The sequence below is a fragment of the Zalophus californianus genome, chromosome 1 (genome assembly GCF_009762305.2).
Source record: "Zalophus californianus isolate mZalCal1 chromosome 1, mZalCal1.pri.v2, whole genome shotgun sequence".
Classification (NCBI taxonomy): domain Eukaryota; kingdom Metazoa; phylum Chordata; class Mammalia; order Carnivora; family Otariidae; genus Zalophus; species Zalophus californianus.
The window spans coordinates 148712530-148731687 of NC_045595.1; the positions used below are offsets into that span (position 1 = coordinate 148712530).

At 39.9% G+C, this 19158-nt stretch overlaps 1 protein-coding gene across 1 annotated transcript in view; it reads left to right on the forward strand.

Annotated features, from left to right (window-relative positions):
- HACD2 (3-hydroxyacyl-CoA dehydratase 2) overlaps positions 1 to 19158 on the forward strand; it is a 112201-nt gene that overhangs the window by 24411 nt on the left and 68632 nt on the right. The window contains exon 3 of the mRNA XM_027583964.2: positions 1256 to 1274. Coding sequence (XP_027439765.1) covers positions 1256 to 1274 — 19 coding nt within the window. The remainder of the gene's footprint in view (positions 1 to 1255; positions 1275 to 19158) is intronic.

Here is a 19158-nt window from a genome sequence, read left to right on the forward strand (position 1 = left end):
TGGTATCTGGGTTGAGCGAGTCTGTGTGTGGGCCCTTTAAGAGCAGGTTTTCTGTTCCCTGCAGCTTTATAGTCTTCCTCAAGGTGATCCCTATTGATTTTCAGAGCCTAGTGTTTTGGGGGCTTGTCTCTTCTGTGCAGGATCTAAAGATTTGGGTGCCAGGTATAGAACTCAGGTACCTTTGATCCTCTGGGAAAAGTCCACACTTTTGATGTCCCTCCCAATTGTGACCCACCATAGCTGGGGTTTGTTTTATTCCCTAGCAAGTCTGTGTTTCTGCTGCTATCCTTTTATTCTTGGTTGTGAAGGCTCTGTTCATTGAACTTTCAGGTACCTTTCAGAAAGAATTATTCCACAGCTAGTTGTAGTTTGTTGTGTCTAGAGGAGGTGAGTTCAGGATCTTGTTACACTGCCATCTTGAACCCAGCTCCTTAGATTACATCTTTACTGCAACCACCACCAGGGTTAAAGCAATGCCATATACAGGATGAATTAGAAGACAATTTAGAATAACCTAATTGGCCACTTGGATGGCCACTGAGATGGAAAGGAGATAGCAGTCTCACCCAAGGCACTAGAAATAAGAACAGGGAAGACCGATGCCAGATTGGCAGGACTTGTAGGTGAGGGGAAGGAAAGAACAGCTGAACTTGGGAGACTGGAAGGTTGATGATAAGAGGCATAGCAGGTATGAAGGAAGGAAAGGGGGAGTTTCTTGAAGAGGCATGCCATGTTTGAGCTGCTGCTGGTACACCTAGTTGGAGATGTCCAAAGGCAGTTTGCAATGTGGGCCTGAAGCATGAAGAGATCTAGGGTCACAGATTGGACTGGGAACATGCCTGTAATGAGGTCACCAAATGAGATAAGATGAAGTCTCACGGTGGAGCTTTGTAGGTTGAATGAATGTCTGCATTGAAGGGCCTGCCGAGCAAGAAGAGCCAACAAAGGCTCTTCTGACCCTGTGTTCTATAGTCTGTGACAGTTTTGTTCTATAGAATATGGGACACGGGAGATGGACACCTACTGCTCTTACAAGTTTATGTGTTATAAAAGAGACATCTGGTAGATTACTGGGTAAGGTTTATTCCTTAGGAAATCTTCCACAGATACACAAACTAAAAAGGAACAAACAAACAAAAATAAATAAGAATGTACATTTTGTTAAATAACCAAGTTTAAAAATGGAATGTGTGTTACGGGAACTATATATTATTATTGATCTTTACTAATTCTTTTTTCCCCCTTTTTTCTCTAGGTTTTACATTGTGCGGTAGGTAAGTATGGAATTTCCCCCTACTATGTACAGTGGGTTCTGCTTTTTTTAAAAATCATAAATAATAGGTCAACTTGATTATGACTGAATATTGAAAAAATGAAGCTGTTTAATCGTTGTATATAAAATTACTTACATTGGCATGGCTTTTGGTTTCTTAAATGACGGGTACTACTTAGATGTTATCACTGAACAATTTATTAAATGTCACAGCTGTTTCACTCTGTCATTTAAAAAGGCCCCTCTCACCTTGTTATAAGGGTGACAGAAGCACTAGTATATTCATTAAAATGTGACTTGGGGTCCTGATTCTGGTCTTTGTATAAAGCCCTCTCTGTGATCACTTGAATATTACATGCTCTTTCCTTGCGTTTAAAATGGAGTACTACATATATTGCCTATCTCCCAGATGAATACTGAATGAAGGTAAGAGGGATTGAAAAAATCTAAGTATAAAGAGTTATGTAAATGTAAGGGATTTCTACTAAAAGCAGATACAGTGTGTTTTCTTTTTGGGGGAAGGGGCAGGTCATCAAATTCTGCTTCAGAACTGAGGTATAGCTTCTCTGTGCTGGGCTAGACCCTTCTAATCAAATCAAAATCAGTTCTGGAAAGTTGACAGATTCTGTAGAGTAAGCCCAGCTGGTTGCTGTGAGTTTGAACTTGTCTCTGAAAGGGAGGATGTACAGTTGACCTCAGGACGCACCAAAGGTCTGAAAACTCCAGAATTATGCATCCAAACCATTTTGGTCCTGTCAACTTAATTCACAAATTAAGTGGGTACTTCCTGTATTCAGAGCACTGCGCTTGGCACTGTGGAGTTCAGAGATGAGGAGACTTAGTTCAGAAGGTCACACAGGTGGACACACAGCAAGCTATCCCCTGTAGGTCTTACAGGGTCACTCTGAAACCTGTCTCCATTAATTTTAAGGACGACAAAGCTTCTTTGTTGTAAACAGCTGCACCTCAGCTAATTTCCTGCTAGGAAGAAGGTCTACAGTTGGGTTTCTCATGATTTGCAGAATTTTGTATGCTTGTGTCTATATTTATTTTAGGGGCGGCTGGGTAGAATTCAAAGCTTTCATTAGATTCCCACAGGAGTATGTGATCCCCAAAAGCTTAAAAAACACTGCTTTAGAACCTTTAAGCAAAAGATTTGAAAGGGGCTTGGGGTCTCATCTGCCACATGGTCTGCTTTCTCAGAGGTTATGGGACCTGGGCTGTGTCACATAGCCAGTTAAAGGGGTTTTAGCTGATGTACCATTTATCACACATGTTTCCTTTTTAATCCTTTATCTACAATTTTGAGATGAACAGTTTTGTCCTTAGATGGTTAAATGAATTTTAAGCATAAGCTTGCAGATTAGGGGATACATTTGGCCAGAGAGAGTTCTGGAACCACTTCAGGCCTTTTCCACGTGATTGAACCCTGTGCCCCATTCTCCTCATTCTCTCCATTCTCTTAACCTTCAGCTGCCTTTAGATGCATGTTTTCTGAGCATGTGTGCTACATTTTAATTAATATTTCATTGTATTTTAATACTCCAATTCCCTTTATCTTAGAATATATTTTCAGGGCGCCTGGGTGGCTCAGTTGGTTAAGCGACTGCTTTCAGCTCAGGTCATGATCCCAGAGTCCTGGGATTGAGTCCCACATCGGGCTCCTGGCTCAGCGGGGAGCCTGCTTCTCCCTCTGACCCTCTCCCCTCTCATGCTGTTTCTCTCTCTCTCTCTCAAATAAATAAAATCTTTAAAAATACATATATATATTTTCATACCTCTGTAAAATTTCTGCCTCTAGAAATAGTTTCTGAACATGTGTGGTACATTTTAATATTTCATTGTATTTTAATACCCCGATTCCCTTTATCTTAGAATGTATTTTCATACCTCTTTGTAAAATTTCTGAGTGTATGTATTCATACCAGGAACATCACTGAATGCCTGGCAGGTGGGTGCCATACCTGGGGTTGGACAGTGAGAGTAGAAAGGTGAGCAGGCACAAGCTTGGGTTCAGGAAACCCCCCGTCAGGTGGGCACCCTTCTGAGCTCCTCTGGAGGAGTGCGCTCCAGACTGGTGTTCATGTCACACTCTGCTCCGATAGTTTGTAGACAAGTGTCCCCAGGGCCTAACATGGTACCTGACACATGGTAGATACTTAAAAATTCCTTTTTAATTCCTCAAGAACCTTGCTCTGTCAGTGAATCTGTCTCCTGCATCCTCACTTTCTGTCATCCACCTTTTCCTTCTCACAAAATGCTCGGGGTACGCCATCCGAAAAATAATTTTTAACCTAACCTCTGACCCTACATTCCTCCCTTACCACTGCTTAATTCCCTTCTGTCTCTTTTACCAGATTTACGGTGGACTCTTTCCCCTTCCACACTCCCATTAATACCTTAGGCCAGCAGTTGGATCTCCTTGTCCTAGTAAAATTACCCTTTGGTTTAAAATCAGAAACAGTTTCTGCTAAATTCTGAGGACATGTGTGAAACTTACTGGACTTCTTGACTACATGGGGCACCACTGATGACTCCCTCCATGAGGTCCTTCCTGCTCCTTTAGTTTCCGTTATACTGAGCCGTTCTGGCTCGCTCTTGTCCTTTGTGGTTCTTTTCTTTCTTTGGGGGTTTTCTTTCTCTCCTTGACTCTTCATTGTGGGCATTCCAAAGGTCTGGCCTCTTTGCTCTTCTGACTGAATATGCCCTCTCTAGGTGATCTCTTCCCTTCTCATGCTGTGAGATACTTGTGACACCCACTTTTTTAACTCCAGGCCACCCCTGCACCCTAGACTCCAGATCATCCCTTTACCTGCTGGCTATCTGCTTCTGAATACACACCTCCTCCTCAGTATGAGTCAGATTCCCAGACTTGTTCTGCCTCCCATATTCTCATAGTCAGGGGCACCACCAGGCACCAGCCCATTAGTCACCTAACCTAGACCTAGAGCTCACTCATGGCTCCTCCTCCTCCCTAGCCCCCACTCCCACAGCCAGGTGGTATTCAGATTTTATCATTTCTGTTTCCTGCATATGTTTCAGATTGTCCTGTTTTTTCATCACTATTCAGGGCCTTAGTATGCCTCATCTGGACTCCCATATGGGTCTCCCTGAACTTCTAGGCTTATAATATTAACAGTAATAATAAGAGCTGTCATTTACTGAGCATTTACTATGTTCCAGTGCTTTACATTCATTACCTCATTTACTTCCCATTTCACAGGTGACAAGACTGAAGCTTAGGTTTTATTTTTTTCAAGGATTTTATTTATTTATTTATTTATTTATTTATTTATTTATTTATTTATTTTAGAGAGAGAACGCGAGCACAAGTCGGGGGAGGGATGGAGGGAGAGGGAGAAGCAGACTCCTCGATGAGCTCGATCCCAGGACCCTGAAATCATGACCTGGGCTGAAGTCAGACACTGAACTGAATGAGCCACCCAGGCGGCCCCTTGGAAGGTTTTATATCTTGCCAAAGTTCACAGTTAATAAGCCCTAGAGCCAGGAATTGAACCTTTGGCTGTGTGACTCTAAGCCCATGCTTCACATAGCCCTTAGGGATTTAGTGAAAGAAAAATTCTGAGCTGCTTGTTTTCTTGCTTAAAACCTTTCACTGGTTCCACCTTCTTCATGATTTGGACCCTGCTCGCCTCCCCAGCCTTACCTGTGCCCTGCCTCTCATTCCATGCTTCAGCCACCCTGACCTTTTTATGAGTCTCCCCTGTTAATGTACTACTGCCCTACTTCCTGCCTCTAGTCTGTGCCAGGCTCTGCTCTCTGGAATGAGCAGCCCGCTCCCTTCGGCTGGCAACTCTTCACCTCTTCCTCCAGTAAACTTTCCTACCATGCACTGGCTAGATTAGGCACCCTTCTTCACCTTTCTGTAATATCCTGCACTTCGTGGTTATACTTTCTGCCATGTATTATGGTCTATCACTGTACCTGTGTCCCCCACCAACACCACTGAGTTTTTTGAGAAATGAGAACTATTTCTAATTGATTCTGTATCCCAGCATCTAACAATACAGGGCACCTAGTGGGAGCTCATAATCTTACCAAATTCTGGTGACATTTTCCAAAACTTGTTTCAAAATGTTTTCAGTTCTTTTAAAAAATAAGAATAAATAAGCTGTTTCTAGCATTAGTTTAAAGACAGTGCCTTATTTTTAATTCATACAACTCAAGTTTATTTTTGGAATGCTGGTTTCTTTTCTTGTGACTTTGTGAAACTTGTCACTGTAAGAATTTGGTCTTTTAAAACTTGTTGTGGAGCCTTGAGCTTACAGACTGTTTAGTTTACATACTGTTGATGAAAAGTCCGGACCTCTGTCAGACCTGGCTTATTCATCAGCTGTGTGACTTCTAGGAAGTGACTCAATTTCTGTGCACCTTGTTTCTTCATCAACTAAAGGGGGATGATGCCCACATCGTAGGGTTGTTGTGCAAATGAAAGGCAACATGCATGAGAAATACTTAGCACAGTGCCTAAAACATGGTAATGCTGAAAACTGCCCCCCAAAATAGGAGCTGTGATTATTAACTAAAGCGACATAATGTCACAGAATGTTAAAAGTTTGTCCCTGATGTAATGTTTAATATTTATGTAAGTATAACTTTTCCGTATTCTTAGTTTTCTTAAATTATAATTTCTGTGTAAATGAGTGCTTCAGCACCACTTATTCTTAGTTTGGGTTGGAGCTGCTTCTAGTTCATAGCTGTGACAATGCAACTGGGCAAAAATAGCTTCCAGAAACACTACATTAAAATTCTGTATGAGGGGCTCATTTCTGGGAGAAGTCAAGCCTTCTGTCCGTGCAAAAGGGTTCCCATGCCCCAATCATTTCGAAGTCGGTGGTTTGTTCTCCGTTGATAATGTAGAGATGAGAGTTCTTTTTTGGAGTTGGGGGAGTAATTCTGAACACGTATTGGGGATGTATTTTTTTTTTTAAGTAAGATATCATTGACGTCTAACACTGTTTCAGGTGTACAACATAATGATTTGATATATGTATACATTGCAAAACGATGACCGCAATAAATTTAGTTCATGTCCATCACCTCACAGAGTTATACTTTTTTTTTCTTGTGATGAGAACTTTTAAGATGACTCTCTCAGTAACTTTCAAATATAAAATACAGTATTAACTATAATTACCATGCTGTACATTACTTTTCCAGGACTTATTTATCTTCTAACTGGAAGTTTGCATCTCTTGACCACCATCACCCATTTCCCCCATCCCCACCCTCTGGCATCCACCAATCTGTCCTCTATCTGTGAGTTTGGTTTGGGGTTTCTTTTTTTCAAATTCCATATATGAGTGAGATAATGCAGTATTTGCTTTTCTCTGAGGCAAGATTTCTTAAATGCTGTGGTTGCAGCCCTCAACCCAAGATTGTAGTGCTTTATGTTTATGCAACATTTTTCTTTTTGGAAATGAGAATTTTGGGGGGAGGGGCGCCTGGGTGGCTCAGTCGTTAAGCTTCTGCCTTCGGCTCAGGTCATGATCCCAGGGTCCTGGGATCGAGCCCCACATAGGGCTCCCTACTCAGGAGGAAGCCTGCTTCTTCCTCTCCCACTCCCCCTGCTTGTGTTCCCTCTCTTGCTATCTCTCTCTCTGCCAAATAAATAAAATCTTTAAAAAGAAAAACAAAACACAACACTCTGAGACATGTCTTTCACAAGACCATAGAGAAGGGTTCTGGTTCCTTTATTCATGTGGCACAGTTTGTATTGAAAGAAGTCATTACCTATTTTCCTATGTTGCGTTTCAGATTAGATGTAGAAGAGGTATATGGGATATGGGGTGGTTCTCAGCTAACTTTGGAGTATGGTTCTCCTTCTTTGTTGGATTGGAAAGTAGAGGTAGAGGGACTAGAGCTGAAGATACTCTTGCTTAAGACGTGACATTGTGCATTCAGTGAACCTTTGTGTCAGAAATTATACTGTCAATATAAATAATTTTGGAAGTTCTCTTTTGATTAAGAAGTGTAGAACAAGGGGCGCCTGGGTGGCTCAGTTGGTTAAGCGGCTGCCTTTGGCTCAGGTCATGATCCCGGAGTCCTGGGATCGAGTCCCACATCAGGCTCCCGGCCCAGCGAGGAGCCTTCTTCTCCCTCTGACCCTCTCCCCTCTCATGCTGTTTCTCTCTCTCTCTCAAATAAATAAATAAAATCTTTAAAAAAAAAAAAAGTGTAGAACAGGAACTCAGTCATAGCCCAGAGGGTATTATGTCTAAAGTTGAGTATTAGCACTTTGATATCATCAACAGACAAGGACAGAAGCCCTTTTACTAAGATATTCTGGATTTGTGATTTCAAATATTTGTTGTATGTGCCAGCTTGCACTCCTTTCTCAAACGAATGACACCTTTTCTTTTATTTACTTATTTTTAAAAAGTGAATTTTAAGAAATTTGCAGTTGTGTAAGTATTAGTAGGTAGGATGTGGCTTCAAACCTGACTTTATTAGGTAATAAATGGTGCCAGGGAGGGGAGATGAGCACCAGAAACTACATCTCCTACCAGAAATCTTTTCCCTTCCACCAATTAGAGTGAATTAAATCCTCATTAAACTATAACACTTTTGCCCCCCACTTTGAGAGGGTAGAGGGTCAAGCTTTTAGCAGTCATTTACAGTGCGGTATTGTGAGGGGAAACTATTATCACATATTATTAAAACCAGACCCAGACCCCTCCATGTTGTAGTGGAAGAGAACTCTGAAAGGAAAGCATCCTGGATGGAAGGGATAATTCCTCTGGATTCGCTTACCTGGGATTTCCATTCCATCCCTGCACCTGCCCAGGCCTCAGGGGTATGGCTTTAACTGCTTTCTTTGGTTCCACTTAGGTTAGCTGACATTTTTTTTTTTTAAGATTTTTATTTATTTGGGAGCGAGAGAGCGAGCACAAGCTGTGTGTGGGGGTGGTGGAGCGGAGACAGTTAGAAGGAGAAGCAGGCTCCCCACTGAGCAGGGATCCCGACGACGTGGGGCTCGATCCCAGGACTCTGGGATCATGACCTGAGCTGAAGGCAGGCGCTTAACTGACTGAGCCACCCAGGCGCCCCAAGTTGACCTTTTTTAAATGAACTTCACCAAATAGCAAAGAAGAGCAGAAAGGGAATGAGTATCAAAATACAAGCAGTATAAAAATACCCATATCCCCAAAGTAGAAATTCTAGATGCTGACCTCTACCTCCCCTTTTGTTATTGGGAGTTGACACAGTCACACAGTTTACTGTCTCTCTCCCACCCTGTTTTTAGTGTGCTCAACCCCAGGAATCCCCCACCCCTCTCCCCAGCCCATTTTTCTGACCCCCTCACAAAAGTGAATAAAAATGTTTCAGATCTAGATTCAGGTGTTGCTTTCTGCCTGGGGGCATGTTTAGTAGTGGTAATGGCAAAGGGAAGAAGGAGCCCTTAGAGGTGGGAAAATGGACCTGACCTTTCCCAGCAGGCTAACCTGTCTGCCCTGCCTAGAGGCTTCTAAGGCTCCCCCTGGAGAGTTCCTGGGGAGCAGCGGGAGGATTAGAGACCTGGATAGGAGGTTGCCATAGTCAACCTTCACATCTTTGCAATTCTGCCTTCGTCACTTATTAAGTACAGTCATTTCCCAATGTCCTGACAACCAGAGCTCTGTGTGAAGACCATATGACCATGGTCAAACCATAATCTTTCTCACAGTCAGGCCCTTCAAAACAGCCTAGCTTCGTCTCCTTCTGCCTTGGCTCTTCATTCATTCTGTTGCCTCCTGATCAAATTTTGCCTCCTCCCCTCCAGAAAGGAAGCAAAGAGGAAGGGCAGATAGTTTTAGCACCTGCATCTTCTGTTCCTGGTACCCAAAGCTAAAACACTTGTTCTCTGAATAAACTTTGTGTTTTCTCACCTCCATAATTTTGTACGTGCAGTCTCTGCCTGGAACACCCAGCTCTGTCAGTTGTTCCTTGCTCTGTGTGAATGTACTGAGATGAAGGGAAGGGAGAAATGGAGCATGTTCATTAGGAGCCCAAAATGCCTGAGCAGGGAAGGTGGGAGACTTATCCAGAGCCCATGCGCACTGCCTGGCACCTGGTCAGCACTCAGTAAGCTGTAGCAGCTCCTCCACTGATGATCAGTGGGCAAAACTTGATCTTTGAGGGTTTCTGTGCCCCGTCAAGGTTCAGAAGGGAAAGCCATGAAGAGAGCTTAGATCGGGGAATTTTACCCTCTGCCATCCTTGTAGGAACAGCTAGGGGTTTGGTTTGAATATAAACCCGTTACTGAGATAAATATTTAAAGTATCTTCTCTGTAAGATAATAATGTGTAGCGTCCAGTCCTTTAGAAACCAAGCTAAGGCAAACCAGGCCTATTGGAAATGCTACTAGTTTTGTGACAAGTCAGATGTTCTCTCTCTAGACCTTAGTTTTCACATCTGAAAAACTAGGGGTTGGACTAGATAACAGATTATCTCTAACACTCCTTGTAACTTGATGTTCTGACTTTCCATGAAACAAATGTAGCTTCAAAATTGAATTTCAGTTATCTGAGTAGTGATAGAAAAGGATAGGCTAGATCTTTCAGTGTACCTGTGTATTAGTATTAGGAAACTATTTCAACAGTGCACTGTTCCAAGTACTGTAGTTTCAGGAAATCTTTCCACTCAATGCATTTTGAAAGCCACATCTCAAAGCAGAATTGAAATAGGAGATAAGCACATGCTCATTTTCTATAGTATGCATTTACCCATAGTCATCACTAGATGGCGCCCTTGTATTAGTAAGGAGATTTTTCTCTTGGAAGTTACAGAACTTCTGGAGAACTTCTAATAAAAATAGATCGTGGGGCTCCTGGGTGGCTCAGTCGTTAAGTGTCTGCCTTCGGCTCAGGTCATGATCCCGGAGTCCTGGGATCGAGCCCCACATCGGGCTCTCTGCCCCTCTGGAGGCCTGCTTGTCCCTCTCCCACTCCTCCTGTTTGTGTTCCCTCTCTCACTGTCTCTCTGTCAATAAATAAATAAAATCTTTTTTAAAAAAATAGATCGTAATGAATCAATAGCTAAAACTGAGGAATGATCAAGTTTACCAGAAAAAAAGAGAAATGGATGTTTTTCTGTCAAGTCTAATGATTTGATCACTAATATCAGAGGTAATGAAAAACTGGAACTTTCTGCATTACCCTGAAGGAAATTATCTTATAAATATTTCTTTTTTTAAGGTACCAAAGTGTCTTTAAAATTAAAAATAAGCCTAGTTTGCTTCATTAAAAGCCAGGCCAAAAAAAAAAAGTTTCTCAGAAGTTCTCTGGTGAAATGGTTTGTGACAATCTGAAGTCAATAAACCTTTCATTTATGTTCTTAGCTTCAAAAGCAAAGTTAGTTCAAGGAAGCTGGAAATACCATCTACTGACTGAGTTGAGTAAATTCCATTGAGCCGAATGGGGAACGTTTGAGTTCTTTTTAGCAAAAGAATTATTTGATTTATGACTCACTGGCAGGAGTTGAATGGTTAAGTAAATAATAAGGGAGCAAGAATGCTTAGGAATATTTTATGGTAGTGGTATGTCTTTTTTTATAGCTCTGTACAGCTTTCCTGGGAGAGGATTGTTTTCCTCTCCATTCATAGCAAATATCTTTCCAGTAATTTTTTTCTGTATGTTCTTTCAATTAGCAATTTGCATTTAAAGATTTATCCATGTCTTTGTATGCTTGACAGCTGATTCCTTTTGATTTCTGAATAGTATTCCATTGTATGGATATACAGTCTTGTTTATCCGTTCACATATTGAAGGACATCTTGGTTGCTTCCAGTTTGGCATGATTATGAATAAAAATGCTGTAAATATTCATGTGCTGGTTTCATGTGGACAAAAAAAATAATTTTGCATTTTCAAATCAGTAGAGTATAAACCTGGTAGCACAGTTGTTGGCTTGTGTCATAGGACTGTGTTTAACTTTGTAGGAATCTGCCAAATTGTCTTCCAGAGTGGCAGGACCACTTTGCATTCCCATCAGTAATGAAAGTGCCCATTGCTCTGCATCATTGCCAGCAATTAGTGTTGTGAATTTTAGCTATTCCAATACCTGTGTAGTGGTATCTTTTGTTTTAACATTCATTTCTTGAATGACAGATGATGTTGCATATCTTTTCATATTATTTGCCATCTGTGTATATTTTTTGCTAAGGTATCTGTTCAGATCTTTTGCCCATTTTGTAATTGGGTCGTTTGTTTTCTTGCTGAGATTTAAGAATTCTTATTATAGGGGCACCTGGGTGGCTCAGTCGGTTAAGCGTCTGCCTTTCTCTCAGGTCATGATCCTCTGGTCCTGGGATCAAGCCCCATGTCAGGCTGTCTGCTCAGCAGGGAGCCTGCTTCTCCCTCTCCCTCTGCCTGCCGCTCCGCCCGCTTGTGCTCTCTCTGTCAGGTGAATAAATAAAATCTTCAAAAAAAAAAAAAAAAAGAGGGCGCCTGTGTGGCTCAGTCATTAAGCGTCTGCCTTCGGCTCAGGTCATGATCCCAGGGTCCTGGGATCAAGCCCCGCGTCTGGCTCTCTGCTCCGCGGGAAGCCTGTTTCTCTCTTTCCTACTCCCCCTGCTTGTGTTCCCTCTCTTGCTGTGTCTCTCTCTGTCAAATAAATAAATAAAATCTTTGAAAAAAAATCATTCTTATTATATTTTGGATACATGTATAGATATATATTTAGCAAACATTTTCTCCCAGTCTGTGACTTGTCTTTTCATTCTCTTGATACTGTCTTTCGCAATGCACGAGTTTTTAATTTAATCTATTTTTTTTTGAATTTTTAAAGATTTTATTTATTTATTCGACAGAGAGAGGGAGAGAGAGAGCAGGGGGAGCAGCAGGCAAAGAAAGAAAGAGAAGTAGGCTCTCCACTGAGCAGGGAGCCCGATGCAGGGCCCAAACCCAGGACCCTGGGACCATGACCTGAGCTGAAGACAGATGCCCAACCAACTGAGCCACCCAGGCGCCTCACAAGTTTTTAATTTTAATAAAGTCTAGCTTAACTACTTTTTTGCTTTCATAGATCTTGCTTTTGATGTTGTATCTAAAACTTCATCACCAAACCCAAGTTCATGTAGGTTTTCTCCTATGTTTTCTTCGAGACGTTTTACAGTTTTGTATTTTACAAATAGGTCTGTGATCCATTTTGAGTTAATTTTTGTAAAAGACGTCCAGTCTATGTCTGGGTTCGGTTTTTTTGCATATGGATATCCAGTTGTTTTCGTACTACTTATTGAAAAGATTATCCTTGCTCCATTGCATTATCTTTATGCTCTTGTCAAATATTAGTTGATTGTTATTTGTGGCAGCCTATTTCTGGGCTCTCTGTTGTATTCTGTTGATCTGCGTCTTACTGTTTTGCCTATAGTACACTGTCTTGATTATAGTAAGTCTCAAAACTCAGTAGTATAATTCCTCCAACTTTGTTCTTTCTTTACCATTGTATGGTTCTTTTACCTTTCCATATAAACTTTAGAATCAGTTTGTTAATGTCTACAAAATAGCTTCCTGAGAATTTGAATGAGATTGTGTAGAATCTGTAGATCAAGTTGGGAAGAACTGGTATCTTAACAATACTGAGTCTTTCAGTTCACAAATAGGGAGTAGCTCTTCATTTATTTAGCTCTTTGATTTCTTTCATCATTGTTTTGCAGCTTTCTGCATACAAATTGTTTTGTTAGATTTATTCCTAGTATTTCCTTTTTTTGATATTATAAATGGCCTTTTTAAATTCAAATTCTAGTTGTTTCCTTGCTAGTATATAGGGAAGCAGTTGACTTTTATATATTGACCTTATACCCTGCAGCCTTGCTATACTTGTTTATTAGTTCCAGGAGTGATTTTGTAGATTCTTTGGGACTTTCTGCATAGACAGTCGTGTCATCTGTGAATGAAAACAGTTTTATTTCTTCCTTTCCAACCTGTATACTGTATACTTTTCAGGGTTTGTTTTTTTTTTCTTAACTGCAATAGCTACAACTTCCAGTTTTACATTCATAATGTTCTTTATTCAATAAAATAAAGATATTGCCAGATTAGTTTTTCTCCACAACCAGTTTTGAAGAAATGCACTCTTCCTACTAATACCTCCTAATTCCTACTACTAATTCAATTTCTAAAGCTATCTTTTGCCCCCCACTTCTGGCCTGTGTGGCAGTCAGTGAGCTTATTCTCACTCCCTTCTCCTCCCAGTTTTTTTACTTACATTATTTTTACTTTGTCTAAACATGTAACACCTGTATGTTTTTCTTCTGCCTTGTCTACACTTAAATATGTTAAATATTCATTGGCCTGTCACCTTTTAGTCTGAGGAAACTCAGCCTCTAGCAGTGTCAGGGACTGTGAGGGCTGTCTCAGTTATTACCCGACTTGTAAGCCAGGAGGTTCGTTTGTGACCAATGGGTGCTAATAGCATGCTGTGGAGGAACATGGAGCTTGGGAATCTATTGGTTTTATTTTATTTTTTTAAAGATTTTATTTATTTATTTGAGAGAGAGAGAATGAGAGATAGAGAGCACGAGAGGGAAGAGGGTCAGAGGGAGAAGCAGACTCCCCGCTGAGCAGGGAGCCCGATGTGGGACTCGATCCCAGGACTCCAGGACCATGACCTGAGCCGAAGGCAGGCGCTTAACCAACTGAGCCACCCAGGCGCCCCAGGAATCTATTGGTTTTAAAGTGAGCGGAAGCAACTTGCTCTTTGTTTTCGAAGAGATGCTTCCTTACTCCTCAAAGTTACTCCATGCAGACACAAATATAAGAAACGACCTGGGTAGAAAGCTGTCAGTACCTTGCCTTTTTGGCATACACAACAGGAATGTGCAGGAATGCTCAGGGCCTGTGTCAGATTGCCTTTCCCAAAAGTAGCTTCTCAAGAAGGGCCTGTGGGCATAGTATTCCTCTAGTTCGTAGATGCTTAAGACTTTTTCTGTAGCCTTAATATCTGAAGGAGCGATTTAGATGTAAAATCATCAGTTCATAGTTTTCTTCCCTTGGATTTCTTAAAAAAGCTGCTCCATTATTGCCTTGCTTATATGTTTCTCTTGGGAAGTCTGATGCCAACCTGATTATTTTGCTCTTTTATTTAGTCTTTTTCCCTGAAAGCCCTAAGAATTTTTTTCCCCACTCTTATTAAAGTATAATTGACAAATAAAAATCGTATATGTTTACGTTATACAGTGTGAGGTTTTAATATATTCATATGTTAAGTGATTACTACAATTAAGCTAATTAACGTTATCATTTCACATAGTTTTTTTGTAGTAAGAACATTTAAGATGTACTCTGATCTACTTAGAAAACTTCAATTATACAATATAGTATTATTAACTATAGGCACCATGCTGTACATTAGTTCTCTAGAACTTATTCATCCTGCATATCTGAAACTTTGTACCTTTTTACCAACATCTCCCCATTTCCCCCATCTCCCCAGCTCTTGGCAACTATCATTCTCTTATCTGCTTATGTGAGTTCAACTTTTTTAGATTCCACCTATAAGTGAGATCATGCAGTATTTTTGTTTCTTGCCTGGCTTATTTCACTTAGCATAATGACCTCCAGATTCACCCATGTTGTCTCAAATGACAGGATTTCCTTCTTCTTTAAGGCTGAATAATATTCTATACATATATTCTGTGTGTGTGTGTGTATTGATTGCGTATCAATATTTTCTTTATCCATTCATTCATCAGTAGACACTTAGGTTGATTTGCTATCTTGGTTCTTATGAACAATGCTACAGTAAATATGGAAGTTGCAGATATCTCTTCAAGATACTAATTTCATTTCTTTTGGATATGTATCCAGAAGTGGGATTGCTGGATTATATGGCAGTTCTATTTAAAATTTTTAAAGAACCTCCATATTGTTTTCATAAATGCTGTACTAATTTACATTTCTACCAACAGTGTACAAGGGTACCCCTTCTCTATAGCCTCCCCAACACTTATCTTTTGGCTTTTTAAGAATAGTTATTTTTGGAGCACCTGGGTGGCTCAGTTGATTAAGTGTCCAATTCTTGATTTTGGCTCGGGTTATGATCTCAGTGTTGTGAGATAGAGCCCTATGTTGGGCTCCACGCTGGGTGTGGAGCCTGCTTAAGATTCTCTCTCTCCCTTTCCCTCTGCCTCTCTCCCATTCCCCCATCTCTTAAAAAAAATAAATAAATAATTTTTTTTTTTTAAATAAACATCCTAAAAAAAAGGAATACTTATTGTGGATACATATTTGAAGGGGTACATGATGTTTATAGCAGCATTGTCAACAACAGCCAAACTATGGAGAGAGCCCAAATGTCCATTGACTAATGAATGGATAAAGAAGATGTGGTGTGTGTACGTAAACACACACACACACACACACACAGGAATAATACTGAGCCATCAAAGAAAAATCTTGTCATTTGTAGTAATGTGAGTGGAGCTAGAATGTATTATGCTAAGCGAAATAAGTCAATCAGAGAAAGACAAATACCATATGATTTCACTCATATGTGGAATTTAAGAAACAAAACAGATGAACACATGGGAAGGGGGGAAGAAAAAGGAGAGAAGGAAACAAACCATAAGAGACTCAAGGATAGAGGTGCCTGGGTGGTTCAATCATTAAGAGTCTGCCTTCGGCTCAGGTCATGATCCCAGGGTCCTGGGATTGAGCCCCGCATTGGGCTCCCTGCTCGGCGGGAAGCCTGCTTCTCCCTCTCCCACTCCCCCTGCTTGTGTTCCCTCTCTCGCTGTGTCTGTCTCTGTCAAATAAATAAATAAAATCTTTAAAAAAAGAGAGAGACTCAAGGATAGAGAACAAACAGAGCATTGATGGAGGTGGGAGGGAGAGGGCTGGGCTAGACGGGTGATGGGTATTAAAGAGGGCACTTGTATTGAGCACTGGCCATTGTATGTAAGTGATAAATCACTGAATTCTGCACCTAAAACCAATATTGCACTGTATGTTAACTAGCTAGAATTTTTTAAAAAATACAGTTTTTTTGGGGTGCCGGGGTGGCGAAGTCGTTTGAGCATCCGACTCTTGATCTCAGCTCAGTTCTTGATCTCAGGGCCAGTGAGTTCAAGCCCCGTGTTGGGCTGCATGCTGGAGCCTACTTAGAAAAGAAAACAAGAGAGGGAGAGGACAGATACAGTAGGTGTGAGGTGGTATCTCACTGTGGTTTTGATTTGCATTGCCCTGATGAAGAGTGGTGTTGGCCATTTCTTCATAAACCTTTGGCCATTTATATGTGTTCTTTTTTTTATTTTTTATTTTTTTTATTATGTTCAGATTGCCACTGTATAGTACATCATTAGTTTTTGATGTAGTGTTCAATGATTCATTAGTTAAGTATAACACCCAGTGCTCATCACAACACGTGCCCCCTCCCCCCACCCTCCTCCCCTCTGAAACCCTCAGATTGTTTCCCGGAGTCCATAGTCTCTCATGGTTCGTCTCCCTCTCTGATTTCTCCCCCTTTGGATTTCCCTTCCTTCCCCTAGGGTCCTCCGTGCTATTGCTTATGTTCCACATGTGAGTGAAACCGTATGATAATGTATGTGTTCTTTTAAGAAATGTCTCTTCAGGTCCTTTGCCCACTTTCTAATTGGATATTTGTTCTTGGTATTGAATTGTTTGAGTTCCTTATATATTTTGGATATTAACCCCTTATCAGATGTATGGTTTGCAGATATCTTGTCTCATTCCATAGGTTGTCTCTTCATTCTGTTGATTGTTTCCTTTGTTGTGCAGAAGCTTTTTAGTTCTATGCAATCCCATTTGTTTGTATTTTGTCGCCTGTACTTTTGGGATTATATCCAAAAAATAATTGCCCATATCAGTGTCAAGGAGCTTTTTCCCTATGTTTTCTTCTAGTAGTTTTATAGTTTCGGATCTTACATTTAAGTCTTTAATTCATTTTGAGTTGATTTTTGTGTATAGTGTGAGATAGGGGTCCAGTTTCATTCTTCTGCATGTGGATATCCAGTTTTCTCAACACCATTATTGAACCCTTTCCCCATTGTATGTTCTTGGCACCTTTTTCAAAGATCAATTGACCATATGTGTATGGCTTTATTTCTGGGCTCACTATTCTGTTACTTTGGTCTATATATCTGTTTATATGACCATACCATGCTGGTTTTTTGTTTTTGTTTTCATACCATGATGTTTTGATTACTGTAGCTTTGAAGTATATTTTGAAATCAAATAATGTGTTGCCTCCAACTTTGTTCGTTTGGCTCAAGATTGTTTGGCTATTTGGGGTCTTTTTAGGTTCCATGTAAATTTTAGGATTTTTCTTTCGATTTCTGTAAAAAAAATGCCATTGGAATTTTTATAGGAATTGCATTGAATCTGTACATTGCTTTGGGTAGTATGGACATTTTAACAGTACTCTTCTAATGCAAAAACATAGGATATCTTTCCATTTATTTGTGTCTTTAATTTCTTTCATCAATGTTTTATAATTTTCAGTTTGTAGATCTTTCACCCCCTTGGTTAAAATTATTACTAAGTATTTTTTTATGCTATTATAAATGGGATTTTTTTTTAATTTCTTTTTCAGATAGCTTGTTGTTACTGTATGTAAACACAACAGATTTTTGTATGTTGAATTTATATCTTACATCCTTACTGAATTCATTTATTTTAACAGGTTTTTGGTAGAGTCTCTAAAGTTTTTTTTGTATATAAGACCATGTCATTTGCAAACATAGACCATGTTACTTTTTCCTTTCTGACTTGGATGCTTTTTATTTCTTTTTCTTTCCTAATTGCTCTGACTAGGATTCCCAGTACTCTAGTGAATAGAAGTGGTGAGAGTGGGCATCTTTGTCTTCTTCCTGATATTAGAGGAAAAGCTTTCAGCTTTCCACCATAGAGTATGGTGTTAACTGTGGTTTTGTTGTATATTGCCTTTATTATGTTGAGATACATTTCTTCTATACCTAATTTGTTGAGAGTTTTTATCATGAAAAGGTTTTGAATTTTGTCAAATGCTTTTTCTGCATCTATTGAGATGATATGATTTTTATGCTTCATTTTGTTAATGTGGTATATCACATTTACTGATTTGCATATGTTGAACCATTCTTTCATCCTAGAGGTAAATCCCACTTGATCATAGTGTATGATTTTTGCTGTTGAAATTGGTTTGCTAGTATTTTGTTGAGGATTTATACATCTGGGTTCATGAGGGATATTGGCCTGTAATTTTCTTTCATTGTAGTTTCCTTGCTTGGCTTTGCTGTCAGGGTAATGCTAGCCTCATAAAGTGAGTTTGGAAGTGTTCCCTCCTGTTTAACTTTTTGGACAAATTTGAGACATATTGGTATTCTTGAAATGTTTGGTAGAATTGGCAGCCAAGCCACCAAGTCCAGGGCTTTTTCTTTGTTGGGTGGTTCTTGATTACTGATTCATTCTCTTTGCTCATTATTGGTCTGTTGAGATTTTTCTATTTCTTCACAATTCAGTCTTGGTTGAGTAGTATTCTAGGAATTTATCCATTACTTCTAGGTTATCAAATTTGCTGGCACATAAATGTTCATAGTTTCTTATGATCCTTTGTGTTTCTGCTATATCAATTGTACTCTTTTCTCATTTATAATGTTACTTATCTGAGGTTTCCTTTTTTTTTCCCCTTAGTCTATCTAAAGGCTTGTCAATTTTATCTTTCCAGAAAACCAACTCTTCGTTTCATTTGATCTTTTATATTATCTTTCTGGTCTCTATTTCATTTATTTCTGCTCTGATCTTTATTATTTCCTTCCTACTGCTTAATTTGGACTTAGTTTGTTCTTTTTCTAGTTCCATGAGGTATAAAGTTCGGTTGTTTATTTGAGATCTTCTTTTGTAATGTAAGCGTTATTGCTATAAACTTCTCTCTTAGAATTGCTTTTG